This window comes from Brassica oleracea, chromosome C4 (assembly GCF_000695525.1).
Source record: "Brassica oleracea var. oleracea cultivar TO1000 chromosome C4, BOL, whole genome shotgun sequence".
Taxonomy (NCBI): Eukaryota; Viridiplantae; Streptophyta; class Magnoliopsida; order Brassicales; family Brassicaceae; genus Brassica; species Brassica oleracea.
Window position 1 is genome coordinate 44481639 of NC_027751.1, and position 25264 is coordinate 44506902.

At 37.0% G+C, this 25264-nt stretch overlaps 6 protein-coding genes and 1 pseudogene across 6 annotated transcripts; 3 read left to right on the forward strand and 4 right to left on the reverse strand.

The window, feature by feature from the left end:
• Nucleotides 1–3169: 3169 nt before the first annotated feature.
• LOC106336799 (UDP-glycosyltransferase 71B2-like) lies at nt 3170–4993 on the reverse strand. Its single transcript, XM_013775740.1, has one exon. The coding sequence runs from the start codon at nt 4840–4842 to the stop codon at nt 3391–3393; it is 1452 nt and encodes a 483-aa protein (XP_013631194.1). The 5' UTR covers nt 4843–4993; the 3' UTR covers nt 3170–3390.
• Nucleotides 4994–8400: 3407 nt separating this feature from the next.
• LOC106341111 (long chain acyl-CoA synthetase 6, peroxisomal-like) lies at nt 8401–9701 on the reverse strand. Its single transcript, XM_013779933.1, has 5 exons — nt 9432–9701; nt 9257–9345; nt 8982–9111; nt 8690–8808; nt 8401–8608 (listed from the first exon to the last, which is right to left on the reverse strand). Exons 2-5 carry the CDS (start codon nt 9312–9314, stop codon nt 8496–8498), a joined length of 420 nt encoding a protein of 139 aa, XP_013635387.1. The 5' UTR covers nt 9315–9345; nt 9432–9701; the 3' UTR covers nt 8401–8495.
• Nucleotides 9702–15240: 5539 nt separating this feature from the next.
• Nucleotides 15241–15873, forward strand: LOC106339833. The gene has a single exon (XM_013778703.1). It carries the CDS (start codon nt 15331–15333, stop codon nt 15676–15678), a length of 348 nt encoding a protein of 115 aa, XP_013634157.1. The 5' UTR covers nt 15241–15330; the 3' UTR covers nt 15679–15873.
• Nucleotides 15874–16008: 135 nt separating this feature from the next.
• LOC106339832 lies at nt 16009–17083 on the forward strand (annotated as a pseudogene).
• Nucleotides 17084–19460: 2377 nt separating this feature from the next.
• Nucleotides 19461–21538, reverse strand: LOC106338996 (glutathione S-transferase T3-like). The gene is made up of 4 exons (XM_013777841.1): nt 21458–21538; nt 21218–21287; nt 20052–20335; nt 19461–19988 (listed from the first exon to the last, which is right to left on the reverse strand). The coding sequence occupies exons 1-4, from the start codon at nt 21536–21538 to the stop codon at nt 19461–19463; spliced, it is 963 nt and encodes a 320-aa protein (XP_013633295.1).
• Nucleotides 21539–22796: 1258 nt separating this feature from the next.
• LOC106341253 (protein TsetseEP) lies at nt 22797–23571 on the forward strand. The gene has a single exon (XM_013780057.1). It carries the CDS (start codon nt 22872–22874, stop codon nt 23445–23447), a length of 576 nt encoding a protein of 191 aa, XP_013635511.1. The 5' UTR covers nt 22797–22871; the 3' UTR covers nt 23448–23571.
• Nucleotides 23572–23896: 325 nt separating this feature from the next.
• Nucleotides 23897–25264, reverse strand: LOC106338997 (aspartic proteinase CDR1-like). Its single transcript, XM_013777842.1, has one exon. The coding sequence runs from the start codon at nt 25205–25207 to the stop codon at nt 23897–23899; it is 1311 nt and encodes a 436-aa protein (XP_013633296.1). The 5' UTR covers nt 25208–25264.

A 25264-nucleotide genomic window follows, 5' to 3' on the forward strand; every position in this document is an offset into this window, starting at 1 on the left:
TACTTAAGGAAAACTTACATTTTTGTAATTTAAAGTCGTTTTAAAAAATTCAAAATATAACATATAAGAAAAAATCTAATTTTTTTATTATATGGTTAATGTGGTTGTTTAATTTTTTTTAATAATATAAAATTAAAGGAAAATGATGAAGGATGCAAATTTTTTTATCAAATCTTTATTATTCATAATCATTAATTGTCATATATATGTAAATCATATTAGGTAATTCTGTAACTTTTATTTAAGGAAATAATACACACTTCTTATATTTTAGGTTAATATAATGTTCTCTAGTGTTATATAATTATGGAAAAATGGGATACTGTTAGATTAAACTGTAGTTTATATTATGTACTCTAGAATTCTTAGAAAAAAGATTTAGAAGGCATTTAGAAGTGTCACATAAGAAAGTGGTCTTTTTTAATTAATACAAAATTGAGGTTAAATCTTTTCAAATGTTTTTCAATTAATATATAAGGGGATTTATTAATTTAGTCAACCGTGCCATTTTATTCATTTACTTTATGTTTATTAGCATACATTGTTTTCACACTTTATGTTTTGGATAGTGGAAAAAAATGAATTGATTTTAAGATAGACATTTGTTTTGTATGTGTGTAAAACAAGATGTCTCAGACAAAAAAGGTGATAGGATTTTAAGAAGGGTTAATTTGATGAATGACTATATTGGAGGGAAATATTGAATTTTTAGTAAAAAGCTACAAGGAGAGATGGGAAAAGAAAGAAGAAGAAAGGAAGTGATATGGTTAGTTGGTGAAATATAGGTTTTTTGGTTATTGGATCATGTGATATAAACAAACTAAGTCTCACATTGGAGAATTAGACAAGGAGTGTCTAATATATAAAGAGATGTCCAACTCTAATTAGTACGAGGCCTTTTGGGAAGGAGCCCAAAAGTAAATCCATGCGGACCAGCCTCTTAGGCCCAAAGTGGACAATATCGTACTAATCGGATAATAAAGAGTTGGACACGGGATTTTACAATCCCAACAATTGGTATCAGAGCGGTTGACGAGAAATCTGCAAGAAGACCAAAATACCCTTCGAGTAGGAACGGAACCCATCGAGCTAGGATTGGGAGGTGTGTGTGGCATAGATCAAGTCAAAAGATCCTGGAAGTCAAGTTGTAGGACACGAGATGAATGTGATCCTTAGTTTGATGGGGAGAATGTGATATAAACAAACTAAGTCCCACATGGAGAATTAGACAAATAGTGTCTAATATATAAAAAGATGTTCAACTCTAATTAATACGAGGCCTTTTGGGAAGAAGCCCAAAAGTTAATCCATGCGGACCAGCCTCTTAGGCCCAAAGTGGACAATATCGTACTAATCGGATAATAAAGAGTTGGACACGAAATTTTACAATCCCAACAGATCAAATTTTCCTTTTAAGAATCAACAATATTACAAATAAAATCTTGATATTTTATCATTATCAAACAAACATTGTTTTCAATATGAATATGTTTTATTCTATTTAGTATTATTAAATATCTAGTTGCTTATTTAGTTCATAAAAGATATCTTATGATATTAAAGATTTTATAAATATAATTATATACTGTATATACAATTAAAAATGAAAATCCAGTTGAACCAGCTAAATTGGTCTCACCTACCAACCAGTAACTATACCAAATTAATATTTGGATCCATTTTCAAAATATTAATTTATGTCCAATAATGTTGCTTTAACATTGTCCAATAATTCCTGACAGATACTTATTTGGAAATATTGTCCAATAATGTTGCTTTAACATTTACCACAAAAAAATGAGATGAGTGGTTTGACCAATCGCTAGTTTTTTCATAATTAATATGCATAATATCTATAAAAACATGCATAATATCTATAAATATATTACTTTTTTTAAAAAATATAAAATTTTAAATATTTTCACATATTATTTTTTTCATCACAATTGTACCAATTTTTCCATTTATCAATTTTTAATAATTTTAAACCAATAATAATTCTACAAACTTAACTAATACTTTTGAAGTTAACAATTGTTTATTATTAACAAATTAAAATTTCATAAGAACATAGAAAGATGAAACGATTTTTTTCTAATTTTTTTATCATAACAAAACGGAAGTAACGGAATGGAAGTAAGTAACATGCTTTTAAGTATCTTTATACTTTTTTAGTTTTTTTTTCTTTTTGCTTCCTCCGAATGTAGTCCATGGGATAATAAACTACATTTTTTTTTGTCCGTATTTGTTTCCAGTATCGCATCTCCCGTTCGATGGATATCTGGCTTTGGACTCTGGAGCTGCACCGTTTCTTCTTAGGTGGAGGTCGCCGGCTATCGTTCCCTTGGAAGTGTTCGAGCTGTGTGAAACGTTCTGTTCTCGTTTTTGATGGCCGAGTTTGGATGAGATATTGATTCAATCAATTGATGCTCTCCAAAGCTCTGGCGCAAGTGTGGAAGATATCGAATTCCTATATCTCCAATACAATCGTTGGAGGTGGTTTTCGGTGGTTGTGGTTAGTGTCCCGGTGGATTCCGGTGGTAAAGTGCTTTGTCTGTTCCAGTGACAGCTTTAAGTCGTGGATGATGTTGGTGGCTCGTGTTTCCGGTGGAGTGACGGTCTGCGGTCCCGACGGCTATTCCCAGTCGGTAGAGATGGGGACAATTCATTCCTTCGCCATGCGTCTCTTTGGTGTGTAGGTCTTCGACACGTTTGGCGGAGAGCGGTGGAAGTGGATCACCATCTCTTCTTTCTTTTTTGGGCTAGGGATTTGTGTGCGGCCTGGTGGGCCTTTATGGTCTTTGTTTATGGGTTTTGGTCTTTGGGATTTAGTATGTATCTAGTGCTTGTATTTTTATTGGCTTTTTGGGCCTTAATAATATATTAAGATGGCAAAAAAAAAACTACATTTTTTTCTTTGAACTGATAACAATCTACATTTCCATATTACATTTACATTTGGTCAATTGAATACATATATTTTTTTGGCATCTCCATTCTTGTTTCTTAGAATATCGTACATTACATGGGATAAGAGACGACGTATGCAGACCCATTTCTGTCCACATACGATAACTAACCCATGGAAGAAACGTCTTCCACTTTCCCTCTTTACAATTATTGATCTGAGCATGCCAAAAAAGAACTTGATATTTTCAAAATGTTGTAATAATTTCTACCTGAATTTTCAACTAGTAATCATAAGAAAAATAGCATGTGTTTCCATAACTAAGATACACAACTAGAATGGTAGCCAAATAAAATAAGACCTATAAGAATTCAAGATTTCACTTATCCAACATGTATAATTAAATGGGATTTCATGTATATCACAAACAAAGTGTTACTATTGTCTTGCTGGAGATTATGCGAAGCATTCTCTTTGGAACGTTAACCACAAGATTCAGAAGATATATTGTCAGTGACGTCTTGAATAAACCTTACAAGAGCATGGTGGGAAGATCCACCGTCCATAACTGCCACGTGACTCTTCTCACTCATCTTCTTCACTCTATCTCTCACGTCGCTATCCTGCTTCATCAAGCACCCGATTCTTCTCTCTATCTCCTCCGCTGTTATCAACTCCCTATTTGTCTCCGCCGCAGCCATATATTCTCCTTGAAAATGATTCCTAATCTCCACGGCCAGCCCCATCTCCTCCACCATCTCGAATGCGTTCAGCTGTTGCTCAGCATAAAGCGGCCACGTGGCAACTGGAACTCCGAACCATACACTTTCGAGTATCGAGTTCCAACCACAGTGGGACACAAATCCCCCAACGGCTGGACTCGCCAGGACGGCCCTCTGTGGAGCCCAACTTATAACCTTCCCTATCTCCGCTGTCCGGTCTAGAAACCCCTCCGGGAGAACCTCTTCAAGATTTGCGAACTCTCTGGGAGGTCCCGTTGGTGCAGCACGGCGAAGACACCAAATGAAACGATAGTCACTTCTTTCAAGGGCGATTGATATCTCTTTAGCTTGTTCCTCACTGAAACCTCCCATGCTTCCAAAGCATAGGAACACAACGGATCGGTACGGCTGGTCATGGAGCCACCGTAGAACCTCATCCGTTTGGTTATCGTCGACCGAACCTAGACCAACCGGTCCAACTGCATACACCTCAGGAAGAGAGCTATCTCCACCAGAGATGAACTTCACAGCTTGAGGCTCCAGCTCAGCAAACGTATCTATCAAAACACCCTTTGTTTCTTGGAACCTTCTGGCGTGGCTCAAAACAACGGATAACCACTCCTTGTTTAACATCACGGAGGGGACGCACTTCGCCGGTAAAGAGCGAGTCAGAAACGGGACTTCCAACTCAGCGTCCGAGTCTCTCAACTCGCCCACGTCGTACTTTTCAACGTCGCAAAGATATTGCATGTGAACCTGCAAACCAAGAAACGCTGCACTGGAAGGATAGAACAAGTAACTTGGGACGTTGAACTCGTTTGCAACATCGATCATTTGCGTGCAGAACATGTCCACCACGAACCCAACAAGCTTACTCAAATCCGGTCGGGCCGGGTCATTAAGTTTAGCTACCGTGGCTTTCACCGCCGGTTTATACCTCTCCGAGTATGAACGGAAATCCGGCTCGGTGTTAGGAGAGTTTAACCTATCGGCGTCGGATAGGAAGATGAAGCGTATGCGGTCTCTAGGCATAGTGGAGAGAGAGGAGATGTAGGAGGAAAGGCTTGGCGTACGGAGTTCTTGTCTGGGAGGGATGACGATGACGGTGATGGAGAGATCGTCATGGCCGTCGACGAGGAGCTTAGATAACTCAACGAATGGCGGCAGGTGGCCGTGACTAGCTGATGGTATGAGGACTAGCTCCAGTTTCATTTTGTTTCTTCAGTATTGCTTTAGTGGTTGGAAAAGGTGAGAGTATGTTCTTAGAGAAACTCTATTTTTTAATTTACTTTTTTCACAATAAGAGAGTTATACAATCATATGGTTTTTTATATACAACGTTCTAGGCGTCAACGAAATATCCAACTATATATTTTTATTTAACTACTTTTTTGAACATTTTGGTTTGATTATTGATTACTAAAAATTTACTGAAAAATGGTGGCCGCATCAATAAGTCGATTGGTAAGAGACTCTAATGGACAATAAATTAGTAGTTAATTTAGTAATTTGAAAAGTTAAGAACTTTTGTTAGTGTAATTAATTTCTTTTCTTTCCAATGAGAGAACCTCATAGGGGTTCTTAATTTTTTTTTTAATTTTTAATTTTTAAAGTTGAATGATTTAAAATAAAAGCATACATAATTTTTTTTGATAAAAATGACATAAAAGTATATTAAAAATACAAATACAAATTGGTAAACGAGAAAAAACTGATTAGTTGAAAGATATGTGAAGAACAAATTCTTAAAGCTTTGGAAATGCTTAAAGATGTGAAGAAACAATATCGAGTATCTCTCCCTCGTGTTGTTGTTGTTTTGTTTTGCTCGGTACAACTTATAAAGAAAACAATAAGGAGAAGAAACAATTTGGTCGAATCTCTCTCTCGTGTTGTTGTTGTTTTGTTTTGCTCGTTTAGACTTATAAAAAAAAACATGAAGTAAAAGGCACAACTTATAAAGAAAACATATCACACAAGTAGTCTACTCACAAGATACACAATACAAGGACTGATTACATGAAGATGTTCTTCTTCCTATTCAAGGAATTGAGGAAAGTTTACTAAGATGATTCTCGGTTTAAATAAAGAAGAGGAGTTAGTGTTTGTGAACCAACACATTTATAGTTACTAGTGAAACAGTGGATAACAATTAAAGCACCTGTCAATAATCTGTAGACGTCCTCCCGGAAGCCACATGCATATATCTCCAGTGTGAAGCCATCCATCTTCATAACCACTTCTCTCCTCAAAATAGAACCATTTTACTGAAAGTATTATACTCTTAGTACAACTACTGGCATTGCCTCCGCGCAAGCGCGGGGTTTTAGACATATTTCTTGTTTCTTCTCAATATTTGTTAAGGTTATTGTAGCTGTGAATTTTACGTTTCGGGTTGATCATTGTTTTTTAAGTTTTTTATTGTTATAGGGTTAGAGTTGTGATGATGTACTGTGTATGCACTGTTCTCCACTCATGAAGGACTAAACTGTGTTAGTAATGTGAATGATATAGTTCGTGGTGTTGCTTACTGTGTCACTGAGACTTATTGTTTGTTTGTCTTTTTAATTTGTTACTTGTACTGTTGAGATTACATAAATTATATTAAGGTTGTTGAGAGTACTTTTTGTTTCTGGATATTTTTTCTCTAGTTTAGTTGTGTAAGTTGTGTGTATTAAGTAATAATTTTTTTTATTCTTATTATGTTGGTTATATGTTTTTTTACTTTTAAACTTGTTGTTTTTACCGGACCTTTAAAACAAATATATGAAGACTTGTAGAAATAACTATAAAATGAGTGACAATTAGTATTTGGGTCTTAATGGGTTTTAAACGAATATATGTATTTCTCATAAGAAGACAATAGCGTTGGCATGTTGACATTGAGCATATAAGCTATTTTTACAAAACAAGAGGAGTGAGCAGGTGGAGATGTTGTTGCCGCATTTGTGTCTGTTGGGATTGTCTCTTGTATCTTCTGGTGTGGCTGTGTTTGTTTCTCTTTTATTTGATGGGTAATATGTAAATAAAAATCATTTTTAGTTGTATTTATCAGAGTTTGTAACTTACTCTGTTTTTTTTGTTTAGGTAATTTCACTAATCTTGGTTCTTCGTCTTCTTCGTAAGCATCTGTGAAAGTAAGTTTGTAAATTGTTAAATATTTGGCAGTGTAATTTATATTTGTTTAACTGGATCAATGTATGTGTCGTTGAGTTTTAGTTGAGTTGATTGGTTTGGTATATTTGTTTTGAAGTTTATTTGTGAGATTAGATAAAAAGAGAGGGGATCATTAATGATTCGTCTTTATTGGGATTCTAGTTTTTGGTGTTTTGATTGTTTGGGTTATTGTGGTTTCTTTTAAACAGTAAAGTAAAGATTTGTGTAAAATTAGATTGATAAGTAAGAGAGATAAATAGAAGACCACAAATCTTGGGTATGAAATATTTCTGATTATTGATGTTAGCACAATATAGACAGTAATATAAACGGAATTATGTGTTGATTGTTTCTTACGGATCAATGAGAAGACGGATAACAACTCGAGTTGTTTCTTTGGTGAGGCCAGAGCCCTGGACAGAATGGATTTGTCCAACCACATCTGTAAGTTTAAATATCAGTTATGATATCAAAACATAATATAAACTCAGATGCAATATGATAATATACCTGGGAGTTCTAGGTTTGTGTTCGCAATCACTTGGAGATTGTCGAACAGTCTAATCTTGACTGAAGATTGATCTCAGGAGCACCCGTGATGACTTCATCAATAATGGTTAGTGTGATGAAACGAATGAGGAATGGATGATAGTTATCTTGTACATGCTTGAGCACCTAGAAACCTCAAAACGATCGACTTTCACAATGAAACCAGCTTTCAAAGATGGCATGTAATGATTAGCACATCCGACAGGAGTAAACCCATGAATCACGGAATCTACAAATAATATTATTCAACAAAGAATCAGAAAATAAATTAAAATAATTATGTTAAATAAGTGTTATAGATCAAAGATTAACTTACCTTTTCATCAAGGAAGAGAACCGTGATTTCCACAAACTCTATGTCTTTCTTGAAGTTCAGGGAATCCCAGAAGCGAGGAAGCCAGAGACTATGCTCTGACTACTACGACCAAGACGGAGAGATTCGAAGGTTGAGTGACGGATGCCGAGACGCCGGTTTGACGAATTGGAGAGACAGAGAGAAACATTTTCTAGAAGTTGGTTAAATCTAAGAGGAATCAATGAGTTTTATGGAGATGCTGATTGGGTTCATCAAAGATGAGAATCACATATATAGGGTTTATATATGGGCTACAAATCAGGAACATTTATGATCAAGCGATTTAAGATGCGAACATGAAGAGTTCACCGGTGAAAAAATAGATTACGAAAAGACACATGGCGCAACTTTGTAACTCAGACTTGTTTGAGACAGTGATGAAAAGAACCCAAGCTCATGTTAAACGACAAAAATTTACAATATGAGAAAACTATAATTGTTGCAAACTTGAGCTTTTTTTCATATAACGTGATGAATATCATTTAAAGTGAAACCCATAACGCACTTGTAGGTCCGACCCTCAGAGGAAGCCGAAGAAGCAAGAGCTTCCAACCTTCATAAATATATATTAGGTTCGACCATCAATGTACAAAGTATCATTTAGCTTATGGTATAAATGTTGATGTTTATATCTCAATAACCCGGGTTCGAGCCATGGATTTGACATTTTTTCACACTTTTTAAATGTGAAGCCCACAAAACGCTGACGTGGCGCGCTGAGGAGTGAGCAAAAATTCATCTATTATAATATAGATTTAGTTGGTTAAAGAGGAACTTGTAATGCACTAGGTGTTCATACGTTTGAACTTCATCTTTGTAATAGCCTCGAAAAACAAAAGGCCCCTAACACAAATTTTGCGCGGGGATGGGGCTGATCTGCCGATGTGTAGTTCATTTCCGGGACATCCACAAGCTTTATTTCTGAAAAAGGAATGCATTAAAAAATCACATAACGATTTAAATTGTATATTTAGTTCTGAATCGCTAAAGTATAAAGCTCACCACAAGCTGGATTAGGAGAGCCAACATGTCCAATGAGGTTATCTCCCTCGTTCATTCCACTTATAACACAAGCTGTTTCAGTCATCCCATATCCCTCTAAAACCCTTGCTCCAAAGCATCTGGGATAGAGTTCACAAAATTAAATAAATAAAAATAAAGAGAATCACAAGCAAATGTCAAATAAGTTAAAGATAGAGATGGGATCATTGGGGACTGAAGAGTGTTCATTCTTGAGGATTAAGTCTACTGTATAATATGACATAACACAATCTTCTAAAACAAACCAACTTACATTTTCATGAATTCCATGACTTCAGGAGACATAGGTGAAGCCCCAGACGTCATAAAACGAACCCGGCCTCCAAGTTTGTCCTTTATCTTATTGAAAACCAGCCTATCCCATATTGCAGAAGCATTCTTTCCTGAACCAACAGTACGAAATACAAAGCAGATCCAACAACTTTAAGAACCCAACAGTCACCAAAATTCCGAACTGTCTCAGGAATAACAACATAAAGCTACAGAAGCATATTGGCAAATAGAGTTAAAATGCATGAAAGGACCTACCGTTTAGGAGAGCCTGCTTCTTTGAATTATAGGCAGCATTGAAGAGCCTCTCTTTCATCCCGCCAGAGGATTTTACTGCATTAGTGATACTAGCAACAACACGTTTACCATTGATTTAGTGAATCACCCAACGCAGCAGAGGGGATATATTAACAAACTGAAGCGCCATTATTACCCATCATATATTCTGTTGTATAATCGAGGAACACTGCTGAATACAGTAGTTCTCAGAGCCGCCAAATCCTCCTCCGCTGCTACTCACGTCGTTCGCCGATTTCAGTTTCTTTGAAGACATGCTCGGCGAGATTGAGAAGAAAGTCCACTCCTTCCAATTAGTAGAGAAAAAGAAGGGATCAATATCAAACTTATTGACTTTACAGACGACAACAAGAGAGAGAGACAATAGGTCCAATGAGGGACTGACACGTAAGGTTCTTTTACCACCTCTAAAAAACACAAGGTAAGCATCGGTTCTTCTTTATTTTGGACTTTTTCATTTATTTATTTTTCACTTTTGTTTAAAACCCCATCTAAGACTTTGATTATTGGGAAGTTCTTAGGATGAAGTTTTTAGCGGAATATAAGAATCCGTCTCTTAACTTTTCATTAAAAAAACTAAGAATTTCACCCTAAAAACTCTCCAATAATCATGCTCTAAAAACCCCTTGACAGAGGTGGTCTTATCTCTTCCTAATCCTCACCATGTATGGCTTCACCCCCAACCTTTTATATCCAAGCCTCATGGCGTTCTTAGTTGAAGCGAAGGGGACTAAATTAGATGTAGGGACGGCCCATTTTATGGCAAAGTAAGACACGTAATTACATAAACATATTAAACACGATTTCGTATAGAAAAGGCTTATTTGGACTCTTCTCACCAGCAACCCTTTTTCTTCTTCTTTAAACACTGACTAAGATTCGGCCATAATATCTTTGGGGCTGGTAGTCTAAACATTTTTAAGGCCGGCTCTGGAACTTACCTCCACTAGCCCATTGGAATGAAGCAATTGTTTCGTGCATGGCTGTATTTCAAGCGAAGCAACTTGGAGTCTGGGATAGGGATATGTTACTTCCTGTGGTTACTCAACACAATTTTACAGCATCATTCAATGATATTTACTCTCCTTGAAGATGTTCTGAAGATAAAGACACCCTTCCGTGACTTTAATTAAGTTGATCTGTACACATAGAGATGCTAATCATGTGGCTGATATATATATATATATATATACTAGCAAAAATTCTCAAGTATAGCCGACTAAAACCATGATTAATCCGGATTCTTAGGGTGGAGTTTTTAGCTTCAGATAAAAACTGTTTTTTAGCTTTTAACTTAAAAAAACAAAAAAACATCTCTTAAATAAAAATATATAAAAGCCGACTCTTAGCCGAAAAGTATAAAAAAAATCAAATCATGAGTTAAAAACCTTAAATTAAGTATCCGGATAAATCATCCTCTAAAAATCAAGTTGTTTGCTGGATTGTTTTTGGCGAAATCTATGCATATCTCACCTTTTGAGGCTGTATTAATATAATACAATAAGACTTATTCTTGGAACCTTTAGATTCACCGACCAATAAGAATGTGTTATTTAATATTTGATATTTAAAAAAAAAAAAACAAAATATTGTCAAATTATATTATCTTTTTTTAAATTAAAAGATAAAAATAAATAAATAAAAATAGTAGTAATTACAAAAAAAACATTTTTAACGTCGTCAGCAAAATATTAAACCCTAAATCCTAATCCCTAAACCCTAAATCCTACACCCTAAACCCTAAACCCTTGGGTAAACCCTAAACTCTAGGATAAATTTTAAACTCTAGGATAAATCTTAAACTCTAAATCAAAATCACTAAACACTAAAACACTCAAGGGTTTAGGGTTTAGGATTTAGGGTTTAGAGTTTTAGGGCTTAGTGTTTTTATTTATAGTTTAGGATTTATCCAAGGGTTTAGGGTTTACCCAAGGGTTTAGGGTTTACCCAAGGGTTTAGAGTTTATCCAAGGGTTTAGGTTTACCCAAAGATTTAGGTTTACCCAAGGGTTTAGAGTTTATGATTTAGGGTTCAGGGATTAGGATTTAGGGTTTAGGGATTAGGATTTAGGGTTTAGTGTTTTGCTGACGACCTTAAAAAGATTTTTTTAATTTTTTTTTCTGTAGCTGCTATTTTTTTTATTTTTTATTTTAAAAACATAATATAAATTGATAATATTTTGTTTCTTTTTTAAAAGATATCGAATTTGAAATAATGAAATCCTATTGGCTGGTGAGAGGTTCACCTTGGGGGTGAACCCAAAAATAGCTCATGAAATAATGTAGAAGCAAAACCGTAAATAGGTTTCTTCGATCAAATAACACAATATTATAAATATTGCTGTGACCCTTCTTAATATTAATATAATGAAATAACGTAGAAGCAAAACCGTAAATAGGTTTCTTTGATCAAATAACACTATTATAAATATTGTCATTCATTAAAATAATATACTATTGTTTATAACACGTCTAAAAGCAGAACATTTGCAAAAAATTTCTGTTCAAAACTAAATTCATTTACCAGTGATACAAAGTTGAAAAATCTTAAACGTATTTAGTGAGAAGAGGAAAAATGAGATTATTTGTGATTTAACCAAAAAAAAGATAAATTAGTTTTGTAGAAAGAAGGGTAGAAAGAGATAGGAATAGAAAAGAAAAAAAGTGAGTGTGATTTTGGTTAGATAGTGAATAATAATTTTTTTGTTGGTTATTTGACCCAATTTTCAGAGGGAAAATCCTGTGAACAAAAAGAACAGTGGTGAACAATTCAAACTAAAGAGTCACGTGACAAATACATGTGAACGCAATTAAAAACTCACAACTAATCAATTAAATTTTCCTCTCCAGTCTTCACACACACACAATGAAACTGTAGAAAACAATTCATTCTCTCTTTCATCTCTAGTACTCGTTAGTAAGCATTAACATATCAATAATACAAATTATATACCGTAATCAAGAAAGTATACAAATCAAATCACACAGTAAATAATAGAAATATAAAATGTTGACAATATATCATGATGATAAAGAAACACTTTACTGAATATTTGTTATATTCGTATTAAGCGATATTTTTACTTTTAGTGAACATACTTTTACTCACTAATTTTATATCTCATTATTTCCAGTTAACTATAAATCTAGCATCAGTATACTTTTATCGGGAGTATTGTATCCTTTGCTTACTAACAGAGAATGCATGTTTGCTTTAAAAAAAACAGAGAATGCATGTTTTTGACAATTTTGTGTTTTATTCTGTCCAACCAATAACTCAACCTCTACCACCTATATGCAATTTTAAACAAGTTTCTTTTAAAGTCGATGACATGAAATAAATATCTTCAATTATTCCTGGGATTGGAACAAGTAGATTTGGTTTCATATTTGTTAATTAATTTTTTTGTTTACACAACTTCAGGCAGATAAAGAAAGTTGTGTTAGTCTTTCCATGGTTCCTTGTTCCCCTGTTGCCCTAAGAGAAGGGCTCTTGTGAACTATATTGTAAATTTATAAAACATCATGTAAAATAAAGCAACTAACAAAATTTGGTGAAACATCATTTAATTTAAGACTGTTGATAGCCAGTCCATATAATTAGACGATAAGAGATACGAGGGAAGACTTCAAAAATGGCTGGAAGCAACGACCTAGTTCACGCATCTGTTCTTAGACGTTTTTGTTTCTTTGATCACTTCCAAAAACCTCTACACTATTTTTTTTCCAAAAATCTGCTTCTCATTGTAAAAAACGAACATCTTTTTCTTTTAATTTAATTTAACATTACATTCAAAAATGATAAAGATGAAATACTATTATTTGTAATCAACGCAACTCCATAAAATTCACAATGAATAATAAACAAGCTCAAGATCTAGGAAGCACATGAGAACAAATCCTAATTCCATTTTTTTTTGCTAAATTGTAAATATCATTAAAAATTTAATGAAGGTTCGGTTACAAGTGATTGAAACCAAGATTTTCTTTCCAGCCGATCAGGTTTAAGGAGCCGCAAAAAGTTTAAAAAAACCCCAAAAAACTTAAAGTATTAACATCAAACAACCAACAATGGCTACTTGAAGTTAGTATTACATTGTAGCACAAAGACAACCATATTGAGCTCCCATACCAAAGCACTTCTTAATCTACTGGTTTGAAGCAGCGATCAAGAGAATAACCTTAAGGCAAGTTCGATCGAGCCTCACCAAAATGGCTCCTAGCAGGCATCGACGGAAGCGCCTGGTTCACGCCTCGGAGCTCCGCTGGAGGAGGATGTCAACAGAACAAAGCCCAAGTTAACACAGAAGAAAGCCATAATGTAAGCCTACACTCCCACCGCTGAAGATGAAGAGCATGGTCAAGCGCAGACGGTCGTTTAACCCCTCATTCCGCTACGCGACACGGAGGATGCGACGGAGAGAGCAAGTTACATATCAGCTATCTGCCGGGAGCTTTGGAACAGGAATTGAAGCACTGAAGGAGAACAATACACCTTAAAGCAGGTGACCTGAGGGCAAAAGAGAGCTTCACTTTTCCTGCAGGAGACGTCGACACGAAGGGTTGTCCTCAAGACCCTAGTAGTAGACGATGAGGGCAGAGAGGAGAAGCCCACTTTTCACTGAGATACACCATGGGAGTCGTCATTCGAGCTAAAGAAACAGAGGTCCTCGGTGGTGCGCCTCACAACCACCCTTCACTTAGAGAGAGGAGGAGCTCTACGCAGACCTTGGAAACTGCCCACTAGAATAAACCGGCTGGGGCGAGACGGCGAAGCAGAAGCGAGACGGCACGACTCGTCGAAGCCTCTGTCGGATCTCGGATCTTAGATTTGACCCAAATCCAAGCGCAATCGGCGACTAGAAGCAGATCCAGGGCTCCCAAAGCTATCACCGACCTATCTCGCCTCACTGGTGGTCCAGAGGAAACAAAGACCCTTTGATTCCAGTTAGTTCCGGCGGAAGAGACCCCATCAGACCCAAACATACCAAGCAAGGAGGAGAGACAAGGAGAAGATAACACAAAGTGAAAGCGATGAAACACAATAACAAGTTGACGGGGGAGAGGGAGACCGACGACGAAGATGCCGTCGGTCGCCTGAGAGGTATAAAAGCGAAGCGGCGGCTTTCGATTTGGGGAAGAAGAGACCAAAGGGAGAATTCACTTCTCTTTCCCCTCTGTATCCTAATTCCTTTTAGGTGATTATTTCATATGAATGCATGACTAAAACCTAATTATCATAATAACCCCAATCAGATCAAATAAACAAACGTAAGTTACAAGATTCAATATCGTGAACAAATCTCACAACATAAATCGAGGCGTGAAGCTAAAAGATGCATGCTTGACCCCTCTTGTGCCATTATAAATAAGAGATCGATTTTGTGTTCTAAGGCAGGTGTGTTATTATTACACTCACTCACTCATATAACCACAATAAAAGTTGTTGCTGATCCTTCAAGGGAAGAACTTGAATTTAATTATAGGATGCCAAAGTTTAATGATGGTTCCTACTTTTCATTATTCTACTTCCTAATTATGCCTTAATTAAAAAGACGATGATGCTTACCAACTAACGGTAGTAATTAAGTATCTTATATAGGACAGATCGACTCATAATTTCTAATTCGTAGTTTAGTTAAAAGCATAAACTCAGCATGTTACCTTCATTACACCAATCTTGTGTTTATTGGGTAAAAAAACAAGATCGGTTTTGACATAAATCTTGAGACATTGGGTTTAGAACAAGAAAACCAAAAGATTGTAGGACCATATAAAGAGAAAAAATAATAAGTTTGGGAAAGGTCTCATGAGATATCATGAGAAATCATTTTGTTCCCTAATTATGTAAATCTCTAAAATCTTTCTCACCACCCAAAACTAGTCCCAAGCAACAACCACCTTGTTACACAATCACCTTATAAATACCAAACCTTACCTCAAAGTCTCAACAAACACACCACACTAGCTCCACCCGCTCAACAACTTATAGCCTTCTACATTTTCAACAAACAGATTTAAGCTAAAGTGAGAGAAATGACTACAAAGACTTGTCTCGTCTTCTTCCTCTCTTCTCTACTCATCACAAACATCGCCTTAGCGCAAGACCGAGCTCCTCACGGGTTGGCTTATGAGACCCCAGTGGCGTTTTCACCTTCTGAATTTGACTTCTTCCATGCACAACCAGAAAACCCGGATGCCACGTTAGACCCTTGCGCTGAATCCGGCTGCTCGCCTCTCCCTGTGGCTGCGAAGGTTCAAGGAGGTTCTGCAAAAGAACAGCAAAGCGAGATAGCAACAATGTCAATTGGTTCCAGAACCGGAATGGGAGCTGGTGGTGCGGTCATGATCATCCTTGGACTTGTGTTTCCCATGCTGATGTGAACCATTACAACTCCATCCAACTTAGTGTTTTAAACTCATATTATGATAGAGCAATATAGCTAGAGTTTGAGTTAATATGTGTTTTCTTTTGTTCACTATAAATTTCATATGCAGTGGTTAAAAGAAGAGTATTTGACTGTTTATTGTCAGGCCCGGTTAAGAGTGTTAAGCAAGCAACAATGGCTACTGATCTTAGACAAGTTTATTAATTTAAGAAACTATTTAAAAGATTTTTGGTTTATATTAACAAGCTTTGCTCACACTTGTTGCAAAACAGAGAGAGAAAGTTCCCCAATCTTCAGTTTGGACCTAATATTTGAAGAGTGTGACACGTGAGCCAATTTTGTGCTCAAACGTGCAAGCTCCCTATTCAGCCACATGTCATTTTCAACCTTCGACCGCTCCCGCTTTTAAGGTAGTTCTTTCCTCTAGCCATTTCTGGAAATCTAATGGAGAAGAAGAAAAGCGATGAATCAAGGCCGCCATTGATGGCGTTAAACCATGTATCAAGACTTTGCATGGACGTTAAAAAGTCTCTAGAGTTCTTAACGTCGGGATTCGTGGAGACAGAGCGTGCCGCGTCGCTCGACTTGGAGGGTGCGTGGCTATTCAGCTACGGTGTTGGGATACACTTAGTGCAAGTCAAAGACGAAGACAAAAACGGACCATCATGGACAATCACATCTCGTTCCAGTGCGAAGACATGGAAGCTTTGGAAAAGATGCTCAAGGAAGTGAATGTCAAGTAGATGAAAAGGACGGTGGGTGCAATCGACCAGCTCTTCTTTAATGATCCGGATGGTTTCATGGTCGAGATTTGTAACTGCGAGAATCTGGAGCTTAAACCGCACAATTCAGCCGATGCTATACATCTCCCCAGTGATCGACATGTGCCTCCTGTTGCACTCCCTCCCTGGAAGAAAAAACCATGCCGATGACAGTAGCTAGGCTGCCTCAGACCAATTCTTGATAACTATCTAGACTCTTTGTTCGTGTGTTCCGTTTCTTGTTAACTTAACTACTGTTTTGTATGGATCACAAACTCCAACTATTTATTGAACCGAGACAACAATAACCATAACCAGCGTAAGCTCATCGACTGCAGTCGCAACCTCCCTGCACCTTATGATTCTCTAATCTGTAACCAGAAGTTCATATCCGAACGAACCCTACAAATCCAGCTAGACTCGACTCTCATCGCTTTGTCCAGTTTCGAAATTGGTTAGCCTAAACCGGAACTAAGATTCTCTCATCAAACCCGAAATTGAACGATATCTAGGGATTTGTGACAAAATAGATCTAGGCATTGAGATTTACGATCGGCGCGGGATTCGTGGATGAGTTTTCGTTGCTCAAGAACAATGAATCCGGTCAATGCGCTACCAAGCGTGGCGCCGAGAAGACGCTCCTATAGACAATGAGATTACAACGTCAAAAAAACAACTCATCGTGAAACTCTCTCTCTCTCCCCCCCTCCCTCCCTCTTGCTTTGATTTCTGGGGAAAAATGTATCACGAGAGGCATCTTAAGTTAAGGGTTCTTAAATTATTATTTTTTAATTATTTTTTTGAAACAAAAATTTATTTATTAAATGAAACTAAATAAAACATTACATTTTAAACATAGAATTTAAAATAAAAACATAAAAAGAAAGATTACTAAAATAAGCGATAATAATTTAAAAGAGGCATTAAAGATTAGTTGTTGTCTTGATCACCTCCAAATTTAGACCACAAATGTTCAACCAAATCAGCTTTAAGTCGTTCATGAATTCGTCTATCACGAATTGTAGTTCGAACATTCATCATATTGCCCATATTTGAAGGGATGTCTGTAGAATAGGTGAGATTGACTTGTGAACTTCCGTTGCCATCTCCTTGTTGGAATTTCGAAACATCAAACTGAGTGTTTTGATCTCGTTCGTCTTGTACTATCATATTATGGAGTATGATACATGCTCTCATAATCTTTCCGATTTTGACTTTATCCCAAATACGTGCCAGATTTTTAATAATGCCAAATCGAGCTTGCAAGACTCCGAAAGCACGCTCGACATCTTTTCGGACAGCTTCTTGACGTTGAGCAAATAAAGTTGCTTTGGGCCCTTGTGGAAGCGAAATAGATTGGATAAATGTAGCCCATTTCAGATAAATACCATCGGTGAGATAGTACGCCAAATCATACTCTCTTCCGTTGACCCAGAAATTCACTTTCGGAGCTTGACCATTTATTATGTCATCAAAAACACGTGAGCGATCAAGAACATTGATATCATTTAAAGTACCTGGAGGTCCAAAAATGCATGCCATATCCAGAGATCATATGAAGCAACAGCCTCTAAGACAATAGTGGGGTTTCCAGAACCACGAGAATATTGCCCTTTCCAAGCGGTGGGACAATTCTTCCACTCCCAATGCATACAATCGATGCTCCCTATCATCCCGGAAAATCCATGAACCTCTCCAATGTAAAGTAGACGTTGAAGATCATCCGGTGTTGGTCTTCTTAGGTACTCATTGCCGAACAAATTTATTATTGCTTCCACAAAATTTTCTACACATAACCGAGCAGTGCTTTCACCGAGCCTGAGGTATTCGTCGACCGCATCAAGCGCAGAACCATATGCCAACACACGAATAGCTGTTGTACACTTTTGAAGTGTAGAGAGACCAAGCCTTCCGAGACCGTCTTTCTTTTGACGAAAGAATTGAACTTCATTGGATAGCCGATCAACAATACGCAGGAACAAAGGCTTGTTCATTCTAAACCGTCGTCGGAATAGATTTTCAGGATATGTTGGAGTGTCGCTGAAATAATCATTCCATAACCGGAGATTGCCTTCTTCCCGATTTCTCTTGATAAAAACTCGTTTTTTTGTTGTATTTCTTTCATCTTCTTGATCATTGATGAGATTATCGAAAGCTTCATCAAATTGTTGATCAAAAAATTGATCGAATGCTTCATCAAATGATCCCCCAATATTGATATGAGAAGAAGACGCCATCGTTGTTTTAAATCAAAGAGATGCAGAGAATGAATTGTTTTGTATCAAAGAGATGAAGCGAATAAATGGTTTTGTATCAAAAGAGATGAAGAGAATAAATTGGTGAATGGTGAGAAGATGAACGAGTTGTTTGTTGTAGAAAGAAGAGTTATTATTGTGATCAAGAGAATTGGTGAACTTTCAGAATATATAAAGAAGAGTTGTTGTAGAAAGATAATCGAGAGAAGATGAACGAGTTGTTTGATATAGAAAGAACTTAATTTATACAACTCATCAGTTTAATGTTTGTCTCGTGATAGGATACAACAAACTTCTCTTGATACAACACAACAAACACACCAGAAACTCTCGTGACTAAAAAAACAACTCCGGTGACAAGTACACAAGACCATTCCCGTGATTAACTCTCGTGATACAACAAACCGCTGACAAGTACAGAAGAGAAGACCACACCCGTGATTCTTCAAGTCCCAATGAACTGAAACACAAAACACAGTCAATAAGGGATGAGTAGTATTATACATATAGCCACAAGAAAATGAAAAAAGAAGAGAACAAGACCAAAGCATTATACAATTTACGTTCATTACATAACAGAAACAGATTCAACACACCAAAACATGAAACAAGAAGAGAACTCTATTCTACCAACAGAAACAGATTCAACAAATAGAAACAGAAACACCAAACAGAAACATTCTACAACTTAAGTTCATTACATAACACCAACAGACAAGAACAACAAACAGAAACTTAAATACTCAAACAGACACGAGAACCTAAACAGACAACACGTCCTCAATCAGCTTCCTCTTTAGAGCTTCTTCACTCTCAGACAGTGGCTCTCTCTTTGCAAGAAGATTGTCAAGCAGAGACATCTTGTAAAGCTCTTTCTTTGCAAGAAGATCCTGCTGTTTGATGGACCACATTGACTGAAAATCAGCTGCCTTCCCATCAACCGTCTTCTTACCCCGTGCCTTAGAAGCCTTTACACCCGAGGGACGGTTGGTGCAGTCATCAGCTGCAGAAGCCTTGCTTTCGGTTGCGTGTGAAGCTGATGATTGATATCTGTCGTCCAACTTCCTCTTTTTAGAGCTTCCACCGTGTCTAGAGCTTGAAACGTCACACCACTTCTTGTCATTGCGCAGCTCCATCCACACATACTCTAGGGTGAACTTCTTTTTATAGTTGTTGTAGAAAATCTCATGCGCTTTTTTGAGAACATCAGTCTTATTTTGCCCGCTGGTCTTCTCCCTGATTGCAGCCTCGTAGGAGCCACAGAACTTGCACACGAGGTCGTTGATCTTCTGCCACCGTGTCTTACAGTGCAACGCCTATCTCGGTTCACACCCTGCAACCTTCTAGCTTGCCGCGAAGTAGCTTGCAATTCGAGACCAGAAGGCGCCTGATCTCTGCTCATTACCCACGACTGCATCTTTGCTCGTGTTCAGCCATGAGCTGATGAGCAAAACATCATCAGAGGGCGTCCATTTCCTCCTTTCTCGGTGCTCTACAACACTCTCTGGACCGAGGTTGCTATCCTTCGTCTGTTGAGTTCCAAAAATAGGAACTTCTGATGAACCAAATACACTTTGTTGACTTTGAAGAAGATCAACAAAGTTAGACCCACTCCTATATGGATTAAAATCCATATCTGAATGCAAACAACAAAAGAAAGAAAGAGAAGAACAAGAGGAAAGTGTTTAAGATAAGAAAGACAAGGAACAAGAGGGAACCAGAGGAAGGCGTTTAAGATAAGAAAGACATGGAACAATAGGAAGGCGTTTAATAGAGGGAAGAGGACTTGACATATATCTAAACACATTCATCACAACCTTCCTATACTTGACATATATCTAACACATTTAAAGATCTAAACACATTCATCACATCTATTTATTACTTACACAACTGTAATCTAACCCTAAACGATACATTTATTGCAGACACTTCAAGTTAAACAAGAATCAAAAGACATTAAGCTCAGTTGTTAGATCAAACATAGATGTTTACCTGTATTGCAAATGTTGCCCTTTTGCTCTCCTAGCCTTGCTTATGTCTCCTTATCGTGTTTCTTTATTGTGTATCCTGAACACGTCTCCTTATCCAACAGACACAAACACATAGAAGAATCAAAAAATAATCACAGGAAGGAAATATTAAATTGAACAAAAATGTTCTTCATTCTCAAGATTCAAGATCACGACACCAAGCCACCTAAACCAATACGATCAAGAATCTACTAAACATTTTATCTCACAAACCAATACAAACATGAATCTACTAAACATTTTTACTAAACGAGAATCTACTAAACGAGTTCAAGAATCTACATAACGAGATTCCACTAAACCAATAAGATCAAGAAGTACTAGACATATAATGTTCAGTGAATCGAAATTTTTTGAATTCACTCAAAAAATCAAGGAAATTATCAAAACATTCCGAAAGTTCTCAATCAACATCACATTATCAAGGTGATTTGTATGGTATACAGGACCGAGAAGATCGAGGTTGGTCGGAAAAACAAACAAACCTTGAGTTTCAAGAGAAGATCGACTGTCTCTCCAGAGAATTAATGATTCCCTCTTCAATGGAACTTCAATCTGCAATTTAGACAATCAGATTTACAGACTAAACATAAAAAGCGAACAGGAAGGAGCAAAATCATTCACATACAAATTTGAGGATTCAAAAATAAAAACGAAATAACTTAGCTTTGCTCATTGATTATGCTCAGCAGCAACCGACGACCCTGTTCGTAAAGCCGAGCCACCGAGATTTTCTCCGTCAAGCCACTGAGATTCGCCGTCGCTGAGAGCCACCGAGATTCTTCCTCGAGGAGAGGCACCGACATCTCTTCCTCGACGAGACCAACGAGAATCTCGGCCAGGGAGAGCCACCACCAACGAGATTCTTCGTTGTCGAAATCAACCCAGTGATTATTCGAGGAGCCGAGACGGATCGTCTTCTACGGTGAGAGAAAGAGGCGTTTGCTTTTTTTCCTTTCTTCTTTTCCTCTGTTATTTTCCTCTCAAAAAACACAAAACCAATAGACATAAAACACGTGTACACCAAGACTCGATCCTTCAAACGCTTAATTAAGCCTCGATGCTTAACTAATTACCTTTTTTCCTTTTATTTTTAATTAGAAATTAGCTAAGAATCATGGTTAAGCAACTGCATTGAACATGCTCTAAGAACATTTCAGTAGTACTAATGTAATATTTTCTATATTCAATAGTTTTAACTACAGATCTGGAATTCCAAGTGTAATTCTATATATATGATGCATTGACATATAAAAAATTTGTATATTTTAGTTCATAAAAAAAATTGTATGTTAGTATATTGAAGAAACGAACAAACACTAGATTTTTATCTGCACAACCACTTAACTATTTTTCATAAAATTGTTAATATTAACGATTTGTCAACCCATTTCACATTAGTCAAAATTTATTTTAATATTTTTTTTTGTAATCGAAATGAGATAAACCGTTTTAGTTCGTTTTGCATTGATCAAAGTATCGTGCATGTTTTATAAAAATACTGGCAATCAGAATTATCTATAAAATATTTAGTGTTTAAATCATTTAATTAAATTTATTATATATGTATAGAAATATTATTATTTTTCGTTTTTAAATTAAAAAGTAATAAACATATTAATGTGTAATAATATTTAAATATTAGATTCAAATTTAATTATTTATTTACAAAATATATAGTTAGTATATTTTGATATATATTACAGCTTGATTCGGATATGGATTCGAGTTTTTAGTTCAGATCTCGGATTTCTTATTTTCTTTTCCAGACATACATCGACTCCTTCCTTAGGAGGGTCTGCTGACACGCCACTAGTTTAAAATCCGGGTTACAATATTTTAAAAGCGAATGAGAGTATTACCCAAGTTGCACAAAATACATGCACCAGTGTGTTTTTTTAAATTAAGAAAGACATGCAGCCAAGTTTGAATAAGGAAGCAGGCTTAATGCGTTCGACATGGGTAGCAGCAACATCATTAAAAAAAGAAATAATATATGAATTAAAAATACAACTAGTTTTGAGTATTTGTCAACTGTTTAACTTAACATGAAACATGCAATGATTCATCTTATTCCACGTTCATTCTCTCCCTCTTCGTAGCTTTCTCAAAGACAATAGAAGCTTATCTTGAATCGCCATGACGACCGCGAAAAGGCTCTGTTTCGTTGTTATTCTATCAACGTGTCTTCTAACTGTCGAACTCACGCGAGCTGAGGAGGACTCTCTCTCACCGGCTATCTCGCCAGGACGTGATTCTCCTCTGCCACCGGAATCACATTCATCTCCGTCACCACCAGAAGCAGATTCCCTTCCGCCACCAGCTTCATCACCAAGACATGAACCCCTAGCGGATTCTCCACCACCACCTCCTCCTCAACCGTCACCATCTCCATCTACTGAACTAGCGCCGGTTCCTACTCCGTCAAAGGACGATTCCCATGAGGATTCAGAGCCGGAGACAGAGTATTTCCCTTCTCCAACGCCGTCTCCTGCGGCAGAAGAGCGAAAACCAGACGATATCAAAGCAAGCGAGGATGGTGATGAGTTCGAGAAAGAAGAAGAAAGCGGGATGAGTGGATTGGAAAAAGCTGGGATCGCCTTTGGAGCTATACTTGGAGTAGGAGCCATCGTAATGGGAGCTATTGTTTACAAGAAACGTAGAGATAACTTAACGAGAGCTCGTTACACTTACTTCCAAGGAGAGTTTCTTTAAACTGTTTTCTTGTTTTTTTTGGGATTAAGAAACATATACAATTTTTCATACATTGTAGTTTTTGGTGGCCCTACATGATGAATCTTTCATCTCTTAGTAGAGTTTATATTATTATATATTACCTCTTAAGGAGCATTACTATATGTCCCAGTGTTCAGTAGAGCCAGATCTAAAATGTTGGGATTATCATTTCTCAAGAATTTTCATAATTTTTTTTTGGCATAATTTGAGAGCTTATATCCAAAATTTTTGGGGATAGAATCCAATATTTCATTAGACTGTGCTTAGATCTGGCCCTCGTGGTCAGTGTGAGGAAAGAGTTCAACGGCCATGGCTTTGATATCTAATTAAAGGACAAATAAAAAAAAAACAAATCCATTCTCTATGGTATTATTAATGAAAGGACATATATATATATATATATATATATAAATAAAATAAACCATTCTCTATAGTCTAATTAGTGAAAGGGCAACTATAAATAAAACAAACTTAATGTTCAACTGTAAAAACGACGCTGCAGAAGTTGAGTCTCTTGGCATGTCTTGTGTAACACCACAATCGGTGGGTTTAAATGAAACCTGTAGTGAAGAATGATCGTAACCAACCAAGAAGTTGTTCTGTGCTCTGTTGCCAAAGACAGCTTTTTCAGCAATTGGTGTTATCGGACCACACATAATCATCAGACAAATGGCTTGTCCATTAGCCATATACGTATTGTTTTTATCCAAAACAAGATCTGCACCTCCACTGAAATGCATCGTGATCACTGGAAAGATATCCATCGTATTCGTTTTGTAGCAAAGTGTGTCGATCTCCGAGAAAGTTACTCGTTCCGCAGTCACAACCTTCTCCACTGACTCCCTCACTAGGCTGCAGTAGCTTGCAGGCAAGTAGGTTAAAGTGGTTCCAGAGTCTATTAATATGTTACCGTCTACGGCGTGAAACGGGGTCCCCAATGTTTCAACGCGAGCCTCCCCAACGCTGACCGCGTCTAGGTTTAGGTAATAGAAACCGGGTTTCTCCTTCTTCGTAAACATAGTGGTTGATACAGTCCCGTCCCCTGACACAATAGCATTACTTCCAAAGCTGATCTTACTTGTTCCCTCAGGGGAGAAGCAGTAGGAAAAGGCACCGAGCATATTTTTGCCCATCTGAGAGATGAGAGATAAAGATTTCCAACTTAGACCAACAATGCCCGAGGCGGTTGTTCTAAACCCTGAGCTGTTGTGCGAACATCCAATAACTGTTTCAGGCATTACATAGGAGTGGCCAGAAGTGGATTGGATGGTGACGGTCTCGGTTGCTAAGCTTCCTCTGGAGTAGCTTTGGTCCCCGTATAGCAAAGTATAATCACAAGAGGGGTTAGGGGTAATGCACTTTAATTGCTCTTTGTAGGTTGAGGACTTGGAAGGGTCGAATATTGGATTGCGTTGTTTGTAGCAGTTAAGACAAGGCAAACATTGTGTCCATATGATCTCGCTTCCTGTGTCTAAGACTGCGTCTATCTCGACAGGAGGAGTACCGATTTTGAGTTTCATAAGATACTCGGAGGTTTGAAAGAAGATGTCGGCGTAAGGAGATGATCGGAGTTGATCATAAGTATTAGAGCGTCGAGAAGAAGATGAATTGGTGCGACGGTGGATTAGGTCCATGGTGAAGCCGCTTGGAGGTGATGAGGCTGTGGCGGTAATAAAGAGAAAAGCTGTAATGATTTGAAGAGAGAGTGTAACGCTCATCATTCTGGTTGCATAAGACATGGTGATCGAATAAGATCTTTAGGTTTTGAGACACAATGCAACTTCTTGATCATTCAT

Coding starts and splice junctions, on each gene's coding strand:
- LOC106341253 (XM_013780057.1), top strand. CDS start 22,872: ATGACGACCGCGAAAAGGCTCTGTTTCGTTGTTATTCTATCAACGTGT.
- LOC106338997 (XM_013777842.1), bottom strand. CDS start 25,207: ATGTCTTATGCAACCAGAATGATGAGCGTTACACTCTCTCTTCAAATC.
- LOC106339833 (XM_013778703.1), top strand. CDS start 15,331: ATGACTACAAAGACTTGTCTCGTCTTCTTCCTCTCTTCTCTACTCATC.
- LOC106336799 (XM_013775740.1), bottom strand. CDS start 4,842: ATGAAACTGGAGCTAGTCCTCATACCATCAGCTAGTCACGGCCACCTG.
- LOC106338996 (XM_013777841.1), bottom strand. CDS start 21,538: ATGTCGGTGCCTCTCCTCGAGGAAGAATCTCGGTGGCTCTCAGCGACG. Junction 21,288..21,457: donor GCTTGACGGAGAAAATCTCG/GTGGCTCGGCTT, acceptor TCTAAATTGCAG/ATTGAAGTTCCATTGAAGAG. Junction 19,989..20,051: donor GAATTGCAAGCTACTTCGCG/GCAAGCTAGAAG, acceptor ACACGGTGGCAG/AAGATCAACGACCTCGTGTG.
- LOC106341111 (XM_013779933.1), bottom strand. CDS start 9,314: ATGAAAGAGAGGCTCTTCAATGCTGCCTATAATTCAAAGAAGCAGGCT. Junction 8,809..8,981: donor GTCATGGAATTCATGAAAAT/GTAAGTTGGTTT, acceptor ACTCTATCCCAG/ATGCTTTGGAGCAAGGGTTT. Junction 8,609..8,689: donor CTCTCCTAATCCAGCTTGTG/GTGAGCTTTATA, acceptor TTCCTTTTTCAG/AAATAAAGCTTGTGGATGTC.